General features: G+C 43.5%; 1 protein-coding gene across 2 annotated transcripts in view; it reads left to right on the top strand.

Moving 5' to 3' along the window:
* Window positions 1–1,597: 1,597 nt before the first annotated feature.
* Window positions 1,598–24,677, top strand: part of MBOAT2 (membrane bound O-acyltransferase domain containing 2) — a 164,370-nt gene continuing 141,290 nt past the window's right edge. The window contains exon 1 of one of the 2 annotated variants that reach the window (XM_069975704.1): window positions 1,598–2,057. In XM_069975704.1, coding sequence (XP_069831805.1) covers window positions 1,986–2,057 — 72 coding nt within the window. In that variant the 5' untranslated portion in view covers window positions 1,598–1,985. Of the gene's footprint in view, window positions 2,058–2,746; window positions 2,856–24,677 lie in introns of those variants that run through there. The other variant, XM_069975705.1, reaches the window with a different exon arrangement.

Genomic DNA, 24,677 nt, shown 5'->3' with positions numbered 1-24,677 from the left:
TGTAAGTACCATAGTACTCACGACCCTGATTAACAACGTCCGTGTTTGCTATGGTACTTATGTAGTGTAAACATGGCCCTAGGCTGGGTTCACACACAGTAATCTTGCTCAGTATTTTGGTCCTCATATTGCAATCAAAACCAGGAGTGGATTGAAAACACAGAAAGGCTATGTTCACACACTTGAAATTTAGTGGATGGCCGTCATTTTATGACAAATCACTGCCATTATTTCATAACAACGGCCGATGTTTTAAAATAACGCCAGAGTAAAACTCTGCATGTCTACAGCCACCACTAGGGGGTGCTCAGGGAATAGGAAAATACACATGTAATAAAACACATCTAGTTAAAAAAAATCTTCATGTTTTGAGCGCCCCCTATTGACATCAGCTATGTCATATGCTATGAGGATGTATTTAGTGTGAGCTCATTCGCCTCATGCTAGCATGCTAGATAAACCATCAACAGGTTGCAATTCACATCTTAAAGGGGTATTCAATACCCTCAAACATAACTTTTGATATGTTGCTGCCCAGCATTACAAAGAAGCTACAAAGTTGCAGATAAAGCCTGCCAGGAAGTTTTTTACATAATCTGTCTCAGAAAGAAGGGGGGGTGGAGGGGGAGACAAAGAAAAACTCACACACAGATTTTTGTGTTTTCAGCAGAAAGCAGCAGCTGAGAAATAGGGGAAGGAGACTGATTAGATAATAACATGTATGCAAGGAATTGTTAGTCTCACCATGGGCCATTACATATCAAAAGTTATGTGGGAGTGGAATACCACTTTAACTACATTTAAATATATATTAGTCTTGATATGTGTATAAGTGTCATTACAATTTCATTTCAATTGAACTGAGCTGCAATACCACACACAAACTGAGGACAAGGGTGGTGCTGTTTCTGGAAGAAAGCAGCTAAGTTTTTATAATCTGGGTAACCCCTTTAAGGGAAGTGTTTAACATGAAGTTCCTTTATATATACAGTGGTTTTCTTCTTTGGACAAAGCCAGTAATGGGGCAGTTTCTAAATCCCCGTGCACCATTTTGCTATACTGAGCTGCTGCAGGGAATGATAAATCCCCTACGAGGTGTTAGCTTTCCATACAGCGCCACCACAGGGGGGAAACAAGCATTACAGAGTGTTCATTCCAATCAATAGTGTGTGAGTGTCATGCAGCACGGATCCCCAGAGAGATGCCCTTGATAACCGCGCTCCTCTCCGGTCAAAGAGATGAGGATTCTGGATCCAGGGACCTCCCCCTCTAATTACTCCGAATGACAAAAATAGGTTTTTCTAAACTGGACAGCCCCTTTAATGCTGCATCACATGACCCCTTTATCGCAGTATGTGTGATGCTGCACATTGCAAACACTTATGCCATTTTCTATACCGGGAAATACATTAAAAAAGGGCAAAAAGGTGCAGCGTGAGGTGGTCCGCAGCCGAGAGCTGTAGGGACAGGAGCGAAACGCCTGGGAAGAGGCTGTGATTGAGAATGACAATAAGAAAGAATGTGCTGTCTGGGCTTCCATACATGAGGGTTTGCTGTTTCCCTGCCCAGCGCGTTTCCCTCCCTCCCTCCTCCCTGTAATTCTGCATTCAGTGCACTGAACAGCGTGAGGAGGTGCGGGAGGCTGGGGCTTTGTCATCTCTCTGCCTGGAGAGACTGCTGGATGTTTGCATTGGAGTCATTGCTGCTTCGCTCCATAATGTGAGCCCAAGTGCCGGCACTTTATACATTTCTATTTTCTTTTCTTTTTTTTTAAAGGCTTGGACCCCCCATTTTTTAAAATACTGTGGTGGTGTGTGGGGGGGCACCTCTTTGCCTCCAGTTGGGGGGGACACCGTGTTAGTTGGTGGCTCCATCGTGGTTCGGATTCGCTGCGTTTCACATCCTTGTTTTCTCCCGGGAGTGTGTGGATTACAAGGTGAACATCTTCGGCATCGTCTTGCTGATCTTTCATTGGAGGGATTGCCATGGCTACAAGTACCACAGGCTCCACAGTGCTGCTCCCCCTCAGCCATGCAGTGCAGCTGCCTATAGACCAGGTAAGCCGATGACTGACAGGGGACGAGGGGGTGGCACGGGGGTCAGATGCACATGAACGCACTGGATTATGGGTCTGCGTCTGTCGGTGACACCGGTGACCTCTCATCTTCTGAACGAGCAATGTGCAGCACAGCCCTGGGCTGATCTATCAGGCTGGGGGGGGGGGGGGGTACTCGCTGACCTATAATTCGCGTCATCATGCGACTTTGTCATTCACAACTTTTTCCTCCTCAGCTGGCGACTTCAGCCGTGTGATGACGAGCATCCAAGTCACTAGAAGGTCTCCTGGTATACGTAAAAGAGTAACCGTCCACATGGTGTGGTACCGAGGAAGAGTCAGTCCCTGTGTCGCCTGACTGTGACAGTCTTACCGCATAAAAGTTGCATAAAATAGGGAAGGAAGGGAAATTGTTACAAATATGAAGGCTATTTTATCTCTTTTTACAATTGTAGCTCCTATGTACATCTGTTTTCGCTTCTGGCATTGCATTGTCAATTACTATGATATAATGAGGGATGTTTATTTTCATTTGGCCTTCAATAAAAAAAAAAAAAAAAATATATATATATATATATATATATATATTATATATAAAATAAGGACGTTTCGGGGTCCCTGACACTGGGCGTTGAACGTCTCCTTACACCTAAGTGTTATTGTCACACTAGTGTGTTGTGACAAGTGGGAGTGCAACTGTCAGGCAGCAGTGTCAACACAGCAACAGATGTGGCCTTATGGATGCAGTGGTGGTCTACCGGATCTCCCCAGCAGAAATCCCCATACCCCGACCACCAAGGTGACTGACTGCTGGGACCTGAGCTGTTGTGGCTGCAGAGTGTTGTGCTGGTGTGAACACACAACAATGCGGCCGGTTGGGGCTGTTATGGCAGTTCTTTAGTTTAACCTCTAATTGCCTGGAGGTGTTTTCCATCTGGGTGTTGTTACGTTTAGTATGTGTACAGTTAAATGGCTGTATGCTTTGTTTTGGGGGGCTTTGTGATGTCGGAGGTCTTTTGTTGTTATGAGGGATAGGGCTTCTACACTGTTATTGTTATTGTTGTCTACAGGGCACATATAGCATTAATAGTATGCATGTTGTAGCTTTATTTTACTTGAGGGTGATTGTGCATAAGACATGGATTATAGGTGCAGTGAGTTGTATTGCCATTTATTATACTGTTTATCTAGTAGTAATAGTACAGTAATAGTAGTAGTACAGTAATAGCACTAGTAGTAGTTCAGAAGTAGTAGTACAGTAATAGTAGTATAAGTAATAGTTGTAGTACAGTAATAATAGCAGTAGTAGTACAGTAATAATAGCAGTAGTACAGTAATAGTAGTATAAGTAATAGTTGTAGTACAGTAATAATAGCAGTAGTAGTACAGTAATAGTAGTATAAGTAATAGTTGTAGTACAGTAATAATAGCAGTAGTAGTACAGTAATAGTAGCAGTAGTACAGTAATAGCACTAGTAGTAGTTCAGAAGTAGTAGTACAGTAATAATAGCAGTAGTACAGTAATAGTAGTATAAGTAATAGTTGTAGTACAGTAATAATAATAATAGTAATAATAATAGTAGTAGTAGTACTACTACTACTACAGTAGTAGTATAATAGTATTAGCAGTAGTAGTAGTACAGTAAAAGTAGTAGTAGCAACAGCAGTAATAGAAGTAGTAGTAGTAATAGTAGCAGTAGTACAGTAATAATAGTAGCAGCAGTAATGGTAGTAGTACAGTTATAGTAGCAGTACAGTAGTAGTATTATCAGTAGTGGTAGTAATAGCAGCAGTAGTAGCAGTAGTAGTAGCAGCAGCAGTAGTAGTAGTAGCAGCAGTAGCAGTAGTAGTAGTAGTAGCAGCAGTAGTAGTAGTAGTAGCAGCAGCAGCAGCAGCAGCAGTAGTAGTACTAGTAGTAAAACAGTAGTAGTAATAGTAGTAGTAGTAATAGTAGCAGCAGTAGTACTACTACTAGTAGTAGTAGTAGTAGTAGTAGTACTAGTAGTAAAACAGTAGTAGTAGTAGTAGTAGTAGTAGTAGTAGTAGTAGTATAATTTAGACGGCTTGTAAGGGTGGTTTCACACACAGTGTTTTCTGGAAAGATGCCTCAGTAAATTTGATGCCAAAGCAAGTAGATTCTTTCTTCCTCCTGAGTCCACTTCTGGAGTTTGCTTAAAAGAACTGCAGAAATGTAAAAGAAAATACAAAACAAGACAAAAAATGTTTATTTAAAATAAAAAAAGGATGTAAATTTTCCTGAGTGGCTCTGCCACCCTGTTATAACCAGAATTAGAATCTAAAGGAATGGGAAGTATGGACATATACTTCTCCTTCTTGCTGGGTGCACTTAGAAACATAGAAACATAGAAGATTGTCGGCAGAAAAAGACCACTGGGTCCATCTAGTCTGCCCTTTTTAGTATTTTCTTTCTTATTATCTTAGGATAGATGTATGTTTATCCCTGGCATGTTTAAATTCTGTTATTGTGGATTTACCAACCACCTCTGCTGGAAGTTTGTTCCAGGTATCTACTACTCTTTCAGTAAAATAATATTTTCTCACATTGCTTCTGATCTTTCCCCCAGATAACCTCTCACTGTGTCCTCTTGTTCTTGAGCTCAGTTTTTTACTAAACACACTTCCCTCCTGAACCTTATTTAGTCCCTTATCATACTTAAAGGTTTCAATCATGTCCCCCCTTTCCCTTCTTTCCTTCTTTCTTGCACTGGTGACTCATTTTAAAGGGGTACTCCGACGGGGGGGGCACTTCCTGGTGTCTGACGCCGCCCGAGACGCTACGTTTTAGGGCCGCTTAGCCACTCAGTGAAGGAGGTGGGATCTGAGCGGACTTGACACGGATCCCACCTCCTTCACTGAGTGGCTGAGCGGCCCTGAGACGTAGTGTCTCGGGCGGCGTCAGACACCAGGAAGCATCCGGGAACCGGGGACCGGAGCGCCGTGATGAGTGACCCGCCGCTGGAACCGGGGAGGTGAGTGGTCGTCTTTTTCCTCAGCCACCTCCTCCCCGGTCCCATCAAAAAAGTGCCCCCCCCTGCTGGAGTTCCCCTTTAAGGCTGTCAGTAATCACTACCCCTAAATCCTTCTCTTCTAAAGCCTTTTCCAACACAGTACTGCCGATGTGATACTCGGATAGAGGATTCCTCCTCCCCAAGTGCATTATTTTACTTCTGACTCAAAGTGGTATTTTTGAAAAAATGCTGTTCTTCGTGACACCTGTCTGAAACTGGTTTTATGCACTATGTTTTTATTGACCTATAGTGAAATATAAAACAGCTACATGCAAAGTGTTTTGGTATGTTATGGCTTTTTGGGGTCTGTGGTGTTTTTTTTTCATACGGTTTCCACATTTGTATATGATTTGAAAATCCTGTGAATAAAAATGCCATAAAGAAGTCATGTTACACTTAAAGGGGTCATGTCACGTTCAGAATGCAGTTCAACCTGCAGGCAGCATCATGTTATAGAGCAGGAGGAGCTGAGCTGATTGATATATAACTTAGTGGAAAAAAGTTCAAGGATAATTTGTTATACTGTATAAACCGGCGGTGCTTCTCAGTGATTGACAGCTGTCTGGTCCTATTCACATTGCAGAGCAGGCATTGTAAGTATGCCAAGTATAGGTATCAATTGGCCTGTGTTACAGTGTGAATCAAGGCACACAAGTGACATATTAGCAGTACTTGGTGCTGTAAGTCGAGCCCTGTCTGTCTATTAAAGAGAGCAGGGATTTTCAGAACAGAGCAGTTGCTGGCCTAGGACACAACAGACCCTAGGCCTTGCCTCTCTGACACTTAAACGATGCATAAAAGTAGATCTTTCCCTGAAATGAAGTCACAGAGTGACTTTTTGGGATGACAAATTCACTTTAAATACCGCTGCTTGGCCTTAAAGGGAATGTGTCATCAAAAAATTAATTATTTTGGTGATGTCTCTTCAAATTTTCAATTTTTCTCTCTATATTATAAAATAATCCTGAGATCTTGCACATTTCGTTATTCAACCCTGGCTAAACTAAGCTGAGACTTCCTGTTGTGTCTGTGGTGATAGGAGGAGGCTGCTGTAAAGTGATCTGTACAGCATTGCAGCTACATGTGACACCTGTAGATAGAGACAATAGTAGCTCCCCATGGAATGACCTCTTCACAGGTCACAGAGTTTGCTGAGAAATGTTTTACATTCATCTCAATGGGACAGACTATATCTATTGTCGTCTATGTCCATGAGACTAGCACGTCAATAAAAAGTTTTAAGAACAGCCCAGGCATGGCAGCCCCCTTAACAATGAACAACTCCAGTCCTCAAGACCCACCAACAGGTCATGTTTTGCGCATATCCCATACAACAAACAGCTGTGGCAGTTACTGGTGCACTGACTATAATTATATCACCTGTGAAATCCTCAAAACAGGACCTGTTGGTGGGTCTTGAGGACTGAAGTTGAGAAACACTGTACTATAGAAAGTGTCAGCCTGAACGCCATGGACATCTCCCCCCCAGCAGCCAGTGCCCTCCTAGGTGTTTTTTGACCCGTCTGTTCTGAAAAATTGGAGGCAACAACCATATCAGATGCAGGATCCTTTATTATTATCAAAATATACTAAAATCTTTCAGAGTTTTTTCCTTGTTGTCTTATCATCTGTCCAAGTCACTAGAAAAACATCACAAATTGTTGGCATAGCGTGACTTCTCCTGTGTTTCCAGTATTTACAATGTGCAGGAGGGTTAAGGTGTCAGGTGACATAAACTCTGTTCCGACTCAGTCATTGGCTGAGCGTGCGTTTACACGTAGCGATAATTCGCCTGATCGTATGATAAACAATTTTGAAGTAACAATTTTTTTATAACGATCAGCGTTTAGACGGAACCATATATCGTACGAAAAAATACTTTTGCAATCGCTTTGCGATCTCTTAAGCCTATCTCGCACATAGGTTAAATCAGTGAATGACTGTTTACACGGAACGATCTGCGAATTTTTTGCGAACGACGATTTAAGAACATGTTGTAAGATCAAAATGAACGATTTCTCGCTCGTCGATTGATCGTTCGCTGCGTTTACACGTACGATTATCGTTCGAATTCATCTGTCTGCCTCCATCCTGCATGATTGATGTACAGGGCCCAGTGCTAGAAGCCTCATAGAAAGGGGGGAGAAGGAGGCAGCGGGCGTACATGCAGCAGCTCAGCCTGGCCTTGAGCTTAGAGAAATAACATGATTTTATAACTCTGTAAACAACCATCAACTAAGATGTATCATTTGTTTTACCCCTCTTTCAGCTATCTGCCTATATCTGTAGCTCTGAGCATGATATAGAACTGGTAGATTCCCTTTAAATAGTTGGCTACGTTCTTGAGGATCCCACAAAATATATGTAGGGAACTTTCTCAGTAGTCATTATGCCCCTCCCTGTTATAAGGAAAGGAACAAGAGGGCTTTTGGGCCTAGATTACCCTGTGACAGGATGGGATGAGCATACTGATTTCTAGTTTATGCCTCCACTTATCTATCATTTTGTAAACTTCTGTGTATATCTGTCTCTTGTTATATACATATACTATTTTTATGCAGAAGGCCCTTTAAAGGGTTAACATGTGTATTGCAGATACGTTAGATATAAGATAATATAAGATTTACATAGCTAGGAGTGCCACTGTTGCTGACTCGCCATGTCATGCATTTGGCTATGGAGGTTATTTTTATAGTTTTTATTGTGGCCTATGGTACAGAACAGCTTGACGTCTGGCGGTCAGAGTCAATAAAAGATTGTGCAGCGGGCAGATCTTGTGTGTCGTGTCCTTATTTATTGTCTACCAGAAGAGAAAACATGCCATGGAACTAAAGTGCTTTATGATTGAGGTTGGGGTGTCAAAGAAATAAGAAATGCTCCTAGAAGTATTTCTATTGAGTAAAACACAACATTTAAAAAAAACTAAAATCAATGGAAAATGCAATCTAAGAATTTATAATCGCTGCGCATCTCGCCACTGCGGACGAATGTTAAGTTACCGGGCCGTGATGTGAAATCTGCAAACACTCTATAACTATCACATGTGATTGAGGGTACCAGTAGTCAATATTATGGGGTACTTTAATGGTAGCTTTAAGGAGTCAGTTTCTTTATTTATTAGAGCCATGAAGGCACATATATATACATTACATACATTACTCCAACATCTTGGCTAAAGGACCATGCGCACCATATTGTCTTGTGTCTTGAAGGGGTTGCTCACCAAAAAAATTTTTTTTTTTTTTCTTTCAAATCAATTTGGTGTCAGAAAGTACCAGAAATTTGTAATTTACTTCTATTAAAAAATCTCAGTATTCTCTCCAGTCTGAACAGCAGGAGAGTTTTTTTGTGGGGATTTGCTACTGTTCTGGACAGTTCTTGACACGGCCAGAGGTAGCAGCAGAGAGCATTATGTCAGACTGAAGAGAATAGACCACTTCCAGCCGGACATACAGCAGCTGATAAGTACTGAAAGACTTGAGATTTTTTTAATAGAAGTAACTTACAAATCTCTGGCACTTGCTGGAACCTGTTGATTTAAAATGTTTTTTTTATTTTTTTTGTGACCTACCCCTTTTTGGTTGGAGAGCTGTGTAAGATGGCGTATCACCAGCACTGTAAGATGGCGTATCACCAGCACTGTAAGATGGCGTATCAACTGCACTGTAACATGGCGTATTACCAGCACTGTAACATGGCATATCACCAGTACTATAAGATGGCGTATCACCAGCACTGTAACATGGCGTATCACCAGCACTGTAACATGGCGTATCACCAGCACTGTAACATGGCGTATCACCAGCACTATAAGATGGCGTATCACTAGCACTGTAAGATGGCGTATCACCAGCACTATAAGATGGCGTATCACTAGCACTATAAGATGGCGTATCACTAGCACTATAAGATGGCGTATCACTAGCACTATAAGATGGCGTATCACCAGCACTATAAGATGGCGTACCACCAGCACCATAAGATGGCGTATCACCAGTACTATAAGATGGCGTATCACCAGCACTATAAGATGGCGTATCACCAGTACTATAAGATGGCGTATCACTAGCACTATAAGATGGCGTATCACCAGTACTATAAGATGGCGTATCACTAGCACTATAAGATGGCGTATCACCAGTACTATAAGATGGCGTATCACCAGTACTATAAGATGGCGTATCACCAGCACTGTAACATGGCGTATCACCAGCACTGTAACATGGCGTATCACCAGCACTGTAACATGGCGTATCACCAGCACTGTAAGATGGCGTATCACCAGCACTGTAAGATGGCGTATCACCAGCACTGTAACATGGCGTATCACCAGCACTATAAGATGGCGTATCACCAGCACTATAAGATGGCGTATCACCAGCACTATAAGATGGCGTATCACTAGCACTATAAGATGGCGTATCACTAGCACTATAAGATGGCGTATCACTAGCACTATAAGATGGCGTATCACCAGCACTATAAGATGGCGTATCACCAGTACTATAAGATGGCGTATCACCAGTACTATAAGAATAGGAAAACCTCTCTGAGTTTGTGCAAAAAACCTTCAGGCCACAGTACAGCATGGAGCATGGAAGGCAATGGGGACCAGCTTATGGATCCGTACACCACAATGCATTCATACACATGAAGCTTTGTAACTAAAACAAGTCAAAAGTCAGCATACAGCATACAACAAGGGTTTTAATGCCAGGAATGATAAGAATTCTTAGAAAACACTGCTCATATTTTACATTGCACGGAGATGTTTGGGAAGACATTGTATGGGGATGGCTGGAGCACAACACAGTCCATTCATTTGGCTCTATACAATCTCTATACCAGTGATTTTCAACTAGTGTGCCGTGGCACACTAGTGTGCCGCGACACATGGTCGAGTGTGCCGCGGGGAAAGTTCCCCAAACTATGGTGCCGCTGTGAAACAGAAGAAAACAATGGGGGAGAGAAACCTGGGGATGGGGGAGAAACAGGGGAGAGAAGCAGGGGGAAAAGAAACGTGGAGATGGGGGAGAGAAACAGCGGAGAGAAGTTTGGTGGAGAGAAGCAGGGGGGAGAGAAGTATGGTGGAGAGAAGCACAGGAGAGAAGCACGGGGGAGAGAAGCACAGGAGAGAAACATGGGGGAGAGAAGCACAGGAGAGAAGCTGGGGGGAGAAGTATGGTGGAGAGAAGCACAGGAGAGAAGTAGGGGGGAGAAGTATGGTGGAGAGAAGCACAGGAGAGAAGTTGGGGGGAGAAGTATGGTGGAGAGAAGCACAGGAGAGAAGTAGGGGGGAGAAGTATGGTGGAGAGAAGCACAGGGGGGAGAAGAAAACAGGCCCAGGTGTCACACTGAGTGAGTATAAATACATTTAGAATCTATATTATTAACTATATGTTTAATATGTACTGTTTTAGTGTCATTTTGTGGCATTTTGGTTGGTGGTGTGCCCCGGGATTTTTTAAGTATAAAAAGTGTGCCGCGGCTCAAAAAAGGTTGAAAATCACTGCTCTATACAATGATGTTGGTGGAGTCATTTGGGGGGAGGGTGTACTGCAAAGTCATCTTTATTTGTTTTTACCCCTAAATGTCAAGCTAACCCTTGAGTATCAAACTAGTTGCTAGGGACAAGATGCATGACAATCCTATTTTACCCATAGCAACCAATCTCTTTTTTGTCAGTAAAAAAAAAAAAAAAAAAAAAACTGGATCAGGCTGTTCAGGTCCCCTCCGATCACTAAAGCAGTGATCACTAAAGGAAGAAGCAGAATGCTAAAATCTACTATATATCAGATTGCCGCACTAGCCTGATGGGGCCCGATCCATAATAAAACCACATTTGAAGAACAGAGAAGAAGATTATTCTGTACTTAGGTTTAATTTTCCCACTTCTAAGTATAATTTCACAGTTCGGTTACCAATTATCAGTAATGAATTGTCCTTCTTATTATCTTGGTATTAATACGAGCCACGCTTATCCTACAAATCATGGCATACACCTATAACCCTGAATTTACATACAGCCTGTGCATTGCAGCCCAATACAATCTGCTGTTACATCCAGAACAGGAATATATGGAGAACTATATTTCTGAAGTATGAGAGTTATTATTATCTCATTTTAGTTTGTCAGTTCGCTGGGTCATATATTATAGGCATGTATTATTATATGTAATTCTGTAATACGCTTTCATTAGCTGAGCCGCTCCTGCTTCGGCCTGACACTGTGCAGCTGAGGTTAAGAATCTACAAGGAAATTGAATTGTAAGAAGTTACCCCTGGAGCCGTACAGCAAACTATAGATCACTGTTGCGGGGCAGGTTAGGGTTCACACGAAATTTTGTCTATTTCCATATTTTTTTTTTTAAAGGCCTCTGTTGGTTTCTTTGGGATTTAATTTTATTTTCTTAAAAGAAATGCTATAGAAGTGGTTTATTAGGCTATTCGAGTCCTATGTTGTCCTTCTAATAAGACATATTAAAGCTGTCGCCCAGGCTGAGATAAAACACATGACAAATAGGTGTTAATATACTTTAAACTGCTGACAGCCTACTGGAAGACGGCAATGAATTTGTCCTAAGACATAACCTTGAAGGGGTTGTACAGGACGGGAGAACAGAGTCCGCTTTCCTCCTCCCTAGAAACCACCCATGCCCTTAGGCTCTGTCTACCCAACACCCTTCACTTGAATGTGATACCAAACACAAGGCATGAAATACAGTCACACTGATTTTGGAGAAACCATCTATACTGGATATATGTGTGAATAGAGAATGTGAAAGTAAAAGTGTCAGGCCTCATTCACACGTCACTATTTTTCATCAGTATTTGTTGAGTAGATAATAGAGAATCCCTTGCAACCCATTGATTTCTTTGGTGCTATTCATACATCCTGTAAATTTGCAGATCTGCAATCCGCAATGCAAAAAAAATGGGACAGGTTTTAATATGGTCCACCATTGCAGTGCGGACACTTCAAAGTCTATGGGAAAGTGCAAAATTTGCGGAGAGCACATTGCAATCTGCAAAACCATCTGCAAAACCATCCGCAATTCTGGATCAGCATTTTTGGGACATCACCAAGCTTATTTTTGCCTTCCCACTTTTTTTTCTTTTCAGAACTACACCTTTAATTTGCAGATACACAAAATACGGAGCGCACTACGAATGTTTTTTTGCGGATTGCGGATAATAATTTGCCGATTATGAATTTCATTCTTGAAAACATACTGAATGTGTGTGAATGTTGTCTCAGTGTAATAATTAAACCCTCCCCAACTACGTGTGTGTGTGTGTGTGTCTGTGTGTGAGGAGGGGTGTGTGGTCAGACACTGACATAATCTTTGTGAGGTAAAATCTGATCTCCAGAATATTCTACCATTTATTTCTATGGGTCTGTTTTTCCCTAACTCTCTCCTTGTGAGTTCCCACCAGGCCTGTCAGTCATATTTGTGACTGTGATGCTTTGGATCTATGGGGCTGTGTGAGGTGTCATTTTTTGCGCCATAATGTGATCTTTCTATCGGTACCTTGATTGCGCATATACGACTTTTTGATCGCTTTTTATTACAATTTTTCTGGATTTGATGCGACCAAAAATGCGCAATTTTGCACTTTGGGATTTTTTTGCGCTGACGCCGTTTACCGTGCGAGATCAGGAATGTGATTAATTAATAGTTTGGGCGATTACGCACGCGGCGATAGCAAACATGTTTGTTTATTTATTTATTTACTTTTATTTATAACCTGGGAAAAGGGGGGTGATTCAGACTTTTATTAGGGGAGAGGGCTTTTTACTATTAACAACACTTGATCTCTCATAGAGATCTCTGCAGCATAGATATGCTGCAGAGATCCATAAGATCGGCACTCGTTTGCTTTCGGCTGCTGCAGCCGGAAGTAAACGAGTGCCGAGCCGGGGACGGCGCCATCTTGGAGCGGTCCCCGGCCGGCTTCAGAAACGGAGATCGCTCCTCCGGGATAACATCCCGGAGGAGCGATCTCCTCCACTAGACACCAGGGAACGGCTGAATCCGGTAATCGGATGCAGCTGTCATGTTTGACAGCTGCATCTGATTACTGTATTAGCGGGCACGGCGATCGGACCGTGCCCGCTAATACCTACGGTCCCGGGCTACAAGCGGCACCCGGGACCGCCGCGGTTCAGAGCGGGGTTGCCGCGTGGCCCCGCTCTGAACTCCCTTACCGGCATCAGGGCGTAAATTTACGCCCGATGTCGTTAAGGGGTTAAAGGAGAAGCCCGGCAAAATTTTTTATTAAAGTATTGTATTGCCCCCCCCAAAAGTTATACAAATCACCAATATACACTTATTACAGGAAATGCTTATAAAGTGCTTTTTTCTCTGCACTTACTACTGCATCAAGGCTTCACTTCCTGGATAAAATGGTGATGTCACTTTCTGGATAACATGGTGATGTCACGACCCGACTCCCGGAGCTGTGCGGGCTGTGGCTGGTGGAGAGGATGATGGCAGAGGGATGCTTAGTGTCCCTCCAGTGCCCTGTGTCCCTCAGTGTCCCCCAGCCATCATCCTCTCCAGCAGCCACAGCCCGCACAGCTCTGGGAGTCGGGTCGTGACATCACCATGTTATTCAGGAAGTGACATCACCATGTTACCCAGGAAGTGAAGCCTTGATGCAGTAGTAAGTGCAGGGAAAAAAGCACTTTATAAGCATTTGCCGTAATAAGTGTATATTGGTGATTTGTATAACTTTTGTGGGGAAATACAATACTTTAATAAACATTTTCGCCGGACTTCTCCTTTAAAGGCGGTGTGTCATGAAGCAAAGAAGGTATAATCAGATGTGTACCACATACATCACTGTATTGTTTCTATTCCCTACTCGAAAATGTACCCGGCGCTGCCTGGGTATAAAGTGTCAGTGTGTATAGGGGGTCCTGTATACCTGTAGTATAGAGTTGGTGGAGGTGCTGTATACCTGTAGTATAGAGTTGGTGGAGGTGCTGTCGCAGTGTTATACAGTCACAGTATGGCGGTATTGGTCAGGTCTGGTATGGCAGTGTCATCCAGTCACAGTGTGGCGGTATTGGTCAGGTCTGGTATGGCAGTGTTATCCAGTCACAGTGTGGCAGTATTGGTCAGGTGTAGTATGGCGGTGTTATCCAGTCACAGTATGGCGGTATTGAACAGGTCTGGTATGGCAGTGTTATCCAGTCACAGTATGGTGGTATTGGTCAGGTCTGGTATGGCGGTGTTATCCAGTCACAGTATGGCGGTATTGGTCAGGTCTGGTATGGCAGATTCATCCAGTCACAGTATGGCGGTATTGGTCAGGTCTGGTATAGCGGTGTTATCCAGTCACAGTATGGCGGTATTGGTCAGGTCTGGTATGGCGGTGTTATCCAGTCACAGTATGGTGGTATTGGTCAGGTCTGGTATGGCAGATTCATCCAGTCACAGTGTGGCGGTATTGGTCAGGTCTGGTATGGCAGTGTTATCCAGTTACAGTGTGGCAGTATTGGTCAGGTGTGGTATAGCGGTGTTATCCAGTCACAGTATGGTGGTATTGGTCAGGTCTGGTATGGCAGTGTTATCCAGTCACAGTATGGCGGTATTGAACAGGTCTGGTATGGCAGTGTTATCCAGTCACAGTATGGTGGTATTGGTCAGGTCTGGTATGGCGGTGTTATCCAGTCACAGTATGGCGGTATTGGTCAGGTCTGGTATGGCAGTGTTATCCAGTCACAGTATGGTGGTAATGGTCAGGTCTGGTATGCGGTGTTATCCAGTCACAGTATGGTGGTATTGGTCAGGTCTGGTATGGCAGATTCATCCAGTCACAGTGTGGCGGTATTGGTCAGGTCTGGTATGGCAGTGTTATCCAGTTACAGTGTGGCAGTATTGGTCAGGTGTGGTATAGCGGTGTTATCCAGTCACAGTATGGTGGTATTGGTCAGGTCTGGTATGGCAGTGTTATCCAGTCACAGTATGGCGGTATTGAACAGGTCTGGTATGGCAGTGTTATCCAGTCACAGTATGGTGGTATTGGTCAGGTCTGGTATGGCGGTGTTATCCAGTCACAGTATGGCGGTATTGGTCAGGTCTGGTATGGCAGATTCATCCAGTCACAGTATGGCGGTATTGGTCAGGTCTGGTATGGCAGATTCATCCAGTCACAGTATGGCGGTATTGGTAAGGTCTGGTATAGCGGTGTTATCCAGTCACAGTATGGCGGTATTGGTCAGGTCTGGTATGGAGGTGTTATCCAGTCACAGTATGGTGGTATTGGTCAGGTCTGATATGGCAGTGTTATCCACTCACAGTATGGTAGTATTGGTCAGGTCTGGTGTGGCGGTGTTATCCAGTCACAGTATGGCGGTACTGGTCAGGTCTGATATGACAGTGTTATCCAGTCACAGTGGCAGTATTGGTCAGGTCTGGTGTGGCGGTGTTATTTGGTATGGTATGACGGTGTTATCCAGTCACAGTATGGTGGTATTGGTTGGGTCTGGTATGGCAGTGTTATCCAGTTACAGTATGGTGGTATTGGTCAGGTCTGATATGACAGTGTTATCCAGTCACAGTAAGGCGGTATTGGTCAGGTCTGGTGTGGCAGTGTTATCCAGTCACAGTATGGCGGTATTGGTCAGGTCTGATATGACAGTGTTATCCAGTCACAGTAAGGCGGTATTGGTCAGGTCTGGTGTGGCAGTGTTATCCAGTCACAGTATGGCGGTATTGGTCAGGTCTGGTGTGGCAGTGTTATCCAGTAACAGTATGGCGGTATTGGTCAGGTCTGATGTGGCAGTGTTGTCCAGTCACAGTAAGGCGGTACTGGTCAGGTCTGGTGTGGCAGTGTTATCCAGTAACAGTATGGCGGTATTGGTCAGGTCTGGTGTGGCAGTGTTGTCCAGTCACAGTAAGGCGGTACTGGTCAGGTCTGGAATGGAGGTGTTATCCAGTCATAGTATGGTGGTATTGGTCAGGTCTGGTGTGGCAGTGTTATCCAGTCACAGTATGGCGGTACTGGTCAGGTCTGGTGTGGCAGTGTTATCCAGTAACAGTATGGCGGTATTGGTCAGGTCTGGTGTGGCAGTGTTGTCCAGTCACAGTAAGGCGGTATTGGTCAGGTCTGGAATGGAGGTGTTATCCAGTCACAGTATGGTGGTATTGGTCAGATCTGGTGTGGCAGTGTTATCCAGTCACAGTATGGCGGTACTGGTCAGGTCTGGTGTGGCAGTGTTATCCAGTAACAGTATGGCGGTATTGGTCAAGTCTGGTGTGGCAGTGTTGTCCAGTCACAGTAAGGCGGTATTGGTCAGGTCTGGAATGGAGGTGTTATCCAGTCACAGTATGGTGGTATTGGTCAGGTCTGGTATGGAGGTGTTACCCAGTCACAGTATGGCGGTATTGGTCAGGTCTGGTGTGGCGGTGTTAAATGTGATGTCTGGAGCTATTACCTACCAATCCTGATGCTAATTGGTGAGTGAGGGTGGGGTGTCCTCAGGTTTAGCGCTTAGGGCAGCAGCAGCTGGTAATACTGCCCTGTATACATGTGCTGTATAGTAGGAGTAGGGGGTCCTGTATACCTGTAATGTCCTGTATACATGTACTGTATAGATGGAATAGGGGGTCCTGTATACATGTACTGTATAAATGGAGTTGGGGGTCCTGTACACATGTACTGTATAGATGGAGTAGGGGGTCCTGTATACATGTACTGTATAGATGGAGTAGGGGGTCCTGTATACATGTACTGTATAGATGGAGTAGGGGGCCCTGTATACATGTACTGTATAGATGGAGTAGGGGGCCCTGTATACATGTACTGTATAGATGGAGTAGGGGGCCCTGTATACATGTACTGTATAGATGGAGTAGGGGGGTCCTGTATACATGTACTGTATAAATGGAGTAGGGGGGTCCTGTATACATATACTGTATAGATGGAGTAGGGGGTCCTGTATACATATACTGTATAGATGGAGTAGGGGGTCCTGTATACATGTATTGTATAGATGGAGTAGGGGGTCCTGTATACATGTACTGTATAGATGGAGTAGGGGGTCCTGTATACATGTACTGTATAGATGGAGTAGGGGGTCCTGTATACATGTACTGTATAGATAGAGTAGGGGGTCCTGTATACATGTACTGTATAGATGGAGTAGGTGGTCTACCAGTTATTTCTGTGGATCTGTTGTGAGGCAGCTGCCCTAGCAACCACAACTCCCTGTGAAAATGAAAGTAGTAATCCTATTGGTTGCTAAGGCTCTCAACTTCCATTTTCTCTGGGCAGCTGCAGCTAATTATGTGTGTGCAGTGTGGAGATTTTCCCATTCATCTCTATGGGGCGCCACTCTTCCCCCTCCCCCTCCCCTCCTGTATATCTGGCGGGGACGGGACCTTCGCTAAAACCTTCCCGGGCACCCAATGTATCTGTGTGCCAAATTTGGGGTCAAACGGTTCAGGCGTTTGGAAGTCTATATGAGACAGACAGACAGACTTTCATTTTTATGATATAGATGTATCTGATCACTTCCTGGTTTCCTCTCTCTGACCTTGCTGTAGCCATGCAACAGTGCAGTCACTTTCCCACAATCCCCCTTGCTTACATGTGAAGTGAAAACCAACTGTTAGTACTAATGGGACAGATCAGGAAACTGCAACTCAACTGAGCATGAGTGACCCAGCTTGGTTGCCCAAAGGTGTCTGTAACCATGGACAACTGGTTATCCAACAAAGCAGTAACATGGGAGATTAGTAAGTCTCTAACTTCCAAACGATACATTTTAAGATATTCTTTTACAAGGTTCATTTAACATAATACATCAGTATGGACCTAGTTTTCTGTGTGACCCCACCCCTATAACAGCAGGGCAGCTTGATTTCTTCTTTTATATAAGTTGAAAGTCAAGTTAAAAGTTTAAAGAAAGAAAAACTTCACACAAGTAGATTTTTATCTAAAAAGCCAGAGCAGAAATTTGGCAGACAAAGAAGTGAAAAGTAGAAAGAAAGTTCTGTATGAATAATTCAACGTCTATAATCAAAGCTGTCATCATCCCTGGACAGATATTAGAACAAAATAGGACACTTCTGCCATGACCGCTATGTGACCCAGAAAAGGTCTAGCTCCGCTTGTTTCCTCTGCTAGTGGATGCAGACATGTCACTTGTCATATGTAAGAAGAAAGAGCTGCACAATGTTATTAACACTGGGCACTGAGAAGTCCTTGTGGTGTCCCACATATTGCAGCATGTCATTGGAAGGAGCAGCCATGAGTTAATGATCACACCCCAATTCCCTAGCGTTGGCGTAAACAGCAACACAATTTATCCACCTGGATGGCAGTCAGCAGTTGTCAGCAGTTTTTGTCCTCCAGCCCTTGCAATTTTTATGTCGGAGGGGCAGGCAGGTGCAGGCATATACTACAGCTGGGGGGTGAATACAATTCTCATATAAGCCGGGATCTGTAGTATGGAATTGTTTTCATGCTCCTTGAATTTAAAGTGTATATTTTGTGATTAATTTTTACCCCCCACTAATTGCCAAATTAAAGTGCAATGGGAAGTCTATAGAAGCATATGGAGACTGCTTGGATACCATTAACCCAATATATAAGGGGTCATACCGTGCTATTCAAATAAACTCCAAACTCCTGGCTGCAAAAACGGCAAAGAGGACTATCGGCTTCTGATTCCCGCTTTCTGCCCACTCCGTGGAGAGGGTGGATACAACCTTGAGGGCCGCCTGGAAAACTTGGATACAGCCTATCGCTATGGCTGTATCCCAGTTTTCCAGGCGGTCCTCAAGGTTTATACAAACCCGAACCTCGGCCGGTTCGCTCATCCCTAATGTTCACATGGCTAATAACCACATTGTTTTTATTTCTGCTGTAGAAACCATTAGGTGTCATCTCCCAAAAACCTCACTGTGTCCCATCTGATGAGGCCGGGATTTTTAAGCTTCAATGTCGCTGCCTGTGCTGCCTGTATAGTAAACACACCCATGGACCCCCGTCTGTAGTAGAGACATTGGTCACAGCCATGAATTATAAATAGGGCACAGACTTTCTACTCTCCAGCCCCCTGACGTCATGGCAGTGTATTTACAGAGCACACACGTGTGGGGGTGTACGATAACAGATGCGTGTGAATTATTTAAGTGTGCACTCAGGGAACGGTGTAAATTGTTTACATTCATCATAAGGGCAGATTTCCTCTAAGACAATATTGAATATTCATATAACTGTGTCTATGTGGGATCACTGGAGAATGAAAAGTTACCGGCCTTATAATATACAACTCTATCAACTCTTTCAGTTCCTTTGCTAATTTATTTAATTAAAAACTGTTTTTAAATGGGCTGTGTTAAGAAATAACTTTTAACATGTTTCAGGGACAAAAGTATTGATTGGCTTCTTCCTACTCCTGATCGCTTGGGGCCTCAGCAGGAGAATAAACGAGGAGAGGCCTAAGGCCTAGCGCATTCAAACTCACGTCGATCTCTGTCTAGGTAGTTCCAAGTCTATGGAACTGCTGGACTGAGATGATTCACTCTGAGAAAGTGATTGACATTGATCTCATCAGCAGTGAGACCCCCACCGATGAAAACTTTTGACATTCCTGTGATGTGTTCAATGAAACGTATTGCTTAAATCCAGAAGCTGTAACCCTACATAACTAATACTCCTCCTAGTTGAGGATCTGTTATAGTTGTTTCCAGTCTAAGGGCCCTATTCCACGGGCCGAGCAACGATGTAAACGAGTGCCGATCTGCTAGATCACCGCTCGTTTACTGGGCCTATTCCATGGCCCCGATGATCGTTAAGTGAGGGCTGCAGGGACATCGTTACCGATGTCCTTGCAGCCCTTGCAGCAATACATTACCTGTCCGGGCTTCTCCTGCGCTCCGTCTTCCTCCCCGGGTCCCGCGGCGAAGCATCAGCTTCGGTGCGGCCTGACTGAGCTGTCAGACCGCTCAGCCAATCACTGGCTGCGGCGGTCCCGGCCAGTGATTGGCTGAGTGGTCTGACTGCTCAGTCAGGCCGCTCCGGAGCTGCTGATGCTGTGTCACGGGACCCGGGGAGGAAGAGTGCAGGAGAAGCCCGGACAGGTAATGTATGCTGCGCTTCTCAAATCGTTGATTGCCGCCGCGCACCGCTATTCCACCATAGCGATGCGCGGTGGGGGACCGATGATTTTAGGTCTGGCCCTAAATAAACGATCAGCCGATGACACGATCATTGGCTGATCGTTTTCTCTATTCCACCGAGCGATAATCGGCCGAATCGGGCCAAATGGGGCCGATTCGACCGATTATCGTTCCCGTGGAATAGGCCCCTAAGGTTGGGTTCACATCATGTTTCATGTCTCTGAGTCCTGGATTAGTGTAAAACAAACAAGCGTTTGAGTTCGGCAACGTTCTCCAAACCCCAATGCTCAGTATTCGACTCCCGGCGTCTGGAGAAATTACATGCCTTCCTAGGGCTGCCAGGAAAACATGGATACAACCTATGGCTGTTTTCCAGGACTCCCTAGGATGGCATGTAATTTCTCCAGACACCGGGAGTCAAATGCAGCAAAGTGTTAGGGTTTGGAGAACGTTGCTGAATCCGAACATTTCGCTCAATACTATCCTCCATATGTCAGCAAAATATGAAGATCAATTACCAGTGTATTCTTGCTTGCATCAGTATGGGCCTCATTTAATTAAATGGCCTGAATGTTATTAGCTAGTTGTAAAGTGTCAAAAAGTGCTGCAAACCATACTTTACATTCTGGGCCAAACTCTGTATACCCTCTAAAAATGACCTGAACGTAGTCATTAGCTGACTATGTTATTGTTATAGTTATGGTGCATAGCTGATGCCAGATCCATGGTTTCAGCTGAGGTTAATTTCATGACCACTATTAGTATAGAGTCACACTGGCTGGTAGTTTAGAGAGATACCTATCTCGTGATTGTTATCTCACATATCTCCAGTGCTGAGAACATTCACAAACATTTCCGTAGATAAGTGTGAGTGCAGCCAGCAGCTATTTCTGCAGACCTTTAGGTTAGTTTGTCTTTAATCTATGGAGAAACTATTGATCAATTGTTGCCAGGTCTCCTCCCTTGGAATTAACAGGTCTAACAGGTTTGACACCTCTAGTATCTAAGACTGGGCCTGATTCTTCTTCTTCATGTTTTGTTGTCTTCGGATATTTTTGTGTAATATAAGGTAATATAAGGCTCTTTATTAATCATTTGTTGACAGGGTCTACACTTTTTTCATAACTAGCCAAGATAATCATTGCAACAATTCATGTACTATTTATAATGTCTACTTGTCTTTTTGAGCCCATGTAGTCCTGACCACACTACATCTGGTGCTCATCGGCATCTAGCTATGGCGGACCACATCATCAAGAGAACCAGGGTATAGTTCATATAGGTTCTGTGAACAGGAAATTCCCTGCATGAAGGGGCGACATATGTGAAAAGAGCCTTGTAAACCTAGGTATGGATTCTAGGGGATCTACATAAGCAACATGATATACCTTTTATCTTTTTTTATGGCTGTCTGATTGAACGTTAGGAAACTTACATGTGGCCACCCTATCTTCTTTCTGTATCTTCTATGCATAGAATAGGGGATAAGTATATGAAAACTAGGGGATAGTCCAAACTGCCGAGACCCCTGCGATTTTGAGAACAGGGTCCTGAGTCTTCTGCACATAACCAAGTACCGTACCTGGCTGTCTTCAACAGGTTCTGCACACAAAAAAAAATTTAAATCTGGACAGTATGATAACATGTCCGATTTTTTTTTTAGGCCTTTTTAGGATTTAGGGTTCTTCCTGCAGAAGAAATAATGTCCATGGCTGTAAGTAGTGCAAAAAAAAAACTACACTCACCTAACCCTGGTCCCCCACTGCTAACTTGCTGATGCTCCAAGTCACCTGTCCTCCTGCTTTTTGTTTACACATCATCCCCTCAAAAAGTGCCCACTCACTGAGGCAGGACACCATCAAGAACCCGGAATAAGCCGAGAGGATCAGGGACTGTGAGTACGGAGCAGCGGCTGGAGGAAAGCAAAGGAAGTGAGTAAAAGTTCTTTTTTATTTACTCACATCCTAACCCATTTATACACACATCCTAAGTCACAAAAACTTTGTTGAAAACTTCCTCCTATTCGGAACTGAAGGAATACAAATGTATAGGATGGCTCTACAAAACTTTTATTGGTGCTATCTTATGGCTCCATGACACTCAGGACTTGTACAGCACCATGAACTGATGAAACAAAAATTGTGTTCATTTTCACTGCATTCCATATAAATGAAGATACAAGTTACAAGACTGTGTATGGCCTAAGGGCTTGTGGGAATTGTCCGCCTTACTCATCCCTGGATAGAGCCCCCTTGGGGTATGACAGCAACCTTGTAGATTTCATCATCACCAAAACAAGATTGTTATATGTGATTTCCCATTCAGTAGGGAAAAGAAACACAACCTACGGAGCAAGAAGATACACAAAGCCGACGTGTGCGAGAGACTATTCTACGGCTCTGTCTTATGGACTATAAAATTGAGTATTTTACAGCTCCATCATAGATACTATAAAATATACCTACACCATAACTACTGTCCTCTTAACAAGAAACCATCATCAAGTAAGCTATCTGCTACTGATAGACATGTACGTATTGCCGTTCAGATGATTAACATAAAAATCTGATCAGCCTATAATTTCAAAAAGATTTAATTTATTGAAGGAAAAATGCTGTTTAGTCCTATCTGACCTTGTGAAAAAGTTAATGCCCCTAAGCTACACAATCAATCAGCTATCTAAAAGCAAATGACACTTGGGTTCTCTTCCACTAGATGCAACCAGGTAGGATTCCTGCCAGACCTGTTGAGTCTGAACATCACTTATATAAAACCTGTCTGGCAATGTGAAGCAGCTAGAAGGTCTCAAAGTGCAACAGGTGATGGAAACAGATAAAAACATATATGCTAAACAAATTTACCTGCACATAGTTATAGAGCCATTGCTAAGGGCCCAGGACCACAGTAAGGACCATTGTCTACAATTGGTTAAAACTTGGAAGAGCGGTGCACTTTCCCTGGGGTGGACAGTCTACCAAAATTTGACCACAAACACATCAAGGTCTTGTCTAGGTCAGGGTACATGAGTAAGAAAGATAACCGCATCCATGTGTGAGTTGAAGAGCCAAAACTGAAACAAAAAGTTGCATTTGCCAAAACCATCTAGACTTTTAGAGTAATATTCATGGGCTGAGGAGACACAACTAGAATATCAGTCACACATGGTCATGGCTATGTGAAGGTACAGGACTGAAGGACCTGGACAATTTGTTATGACCGATGGAACCATGAGTTCTGCTCTTCATCAGAAGTTCTTGGTGAAGAACGTCATCAATCCATGACCTAAAATTCAAACTCAGTTGGGATATAGAGCAAGACAATGAGCGGAAGCTCTCAAACAGGTCTACCTCTGAGTGGATAAAAAGAAATAGCATTAAGATTTTGGAGTCTCAAAGTCAAGGTCTTGACTTGAATCCCATTGCGTTATCACAAGTGTTTTATTCAGACTGGATCCATCCTGATCCTCATGGGCGGTGACAGCAAAAAAAATAACCAAACCCTTAGAAAAATCTGACTTAAATATACCGTAAAGTAGTCTTTGGATTGTCAGCTCACTGTTAACATGATTACATGACTGCTTTTGTTGAATGCAGGTAAGACGTAGGTAGGAGGTGGGATGTTGTGTGCCAGACTCAGAGACCCTAATTGTTAATTCAAGAGGGTTGGTGCAAAATTGATGGATTGAACACTAGACCTTTCTATGATGACTATCAGAAGTAGAAGGTCGTGGTGTAAGGTATCAGCCGTCTGTGATAATATGTGCTGCTTGGTAGCAGGCCTCAGATAGACATGGAGGCTAGAAGACTACAGATTACGTGAATGTGAGCCAGATGGACCTATGATGGCTCTAGTAATGTGAGTACTGTATAGCAGAGTATAGTCGGATTACATTATCAGAAGCACCATGTGTGGACGGATAGCATGCATAGGATATATAGAGCAATGGCATATATATATATATATATATATATATATATATATATATATATATATATATATACTGTATTCCAGTAATAAGGATGTTGTATACTAATGAACTACATGGGAAGATTGGTCATGTATTCATGGAAGAATTATGGGGATTTCTTGGTAGTATTTAGATATCCAAATAAGGCTATGTTCACACTGCGTACGATTCCGGGCGCATTTCGTACGCCAACTGGAAAAATCGACATGCGGCCGGATGCGTACGAACCGCGAACATACGCCAGTAGTACAGTTATGCTTCCCTAGCTTGTTTCGAAGCGGTCTGAAACAGGTCATTTACTTGAAAATCTTCGCCCAGCCCAATAAAACTCACTCATGTTCTTTCCTTTCCATTTTTGAAAATAAAAAATGACGTCTATCATTTTGAGTTCAATATGGCGTGTGTAATTTCGCTGTTTGGCCACCCGTCAGCGCAATGATGGCTGCTGGTACATTATTCTAGTTTGGGTTAGTAATTGGCTTTTG

This window comes from Dendropsophus ebraccatus, chromosome 6 (genome assembly GCF_027789765.1).
Source record: "Dendropsophus ebraccatus isolate aDenEbr1 chromosome 6, aDenEbr1.pat, whole genome shotgun sequence".
NCBI classification, from domain to species: domain Eukaryota; kingdom Metazoa; phylum Chordata; class Amphibia; order Anura; family Hylidae; genus Dendropsophus; species Dendropsophus ebraccatus.
The sequence above is the reverse complement of the archived record's forward strand: the minus strand, read 5'-3'. Positions and strand labels throughout refer to the sequence as shown.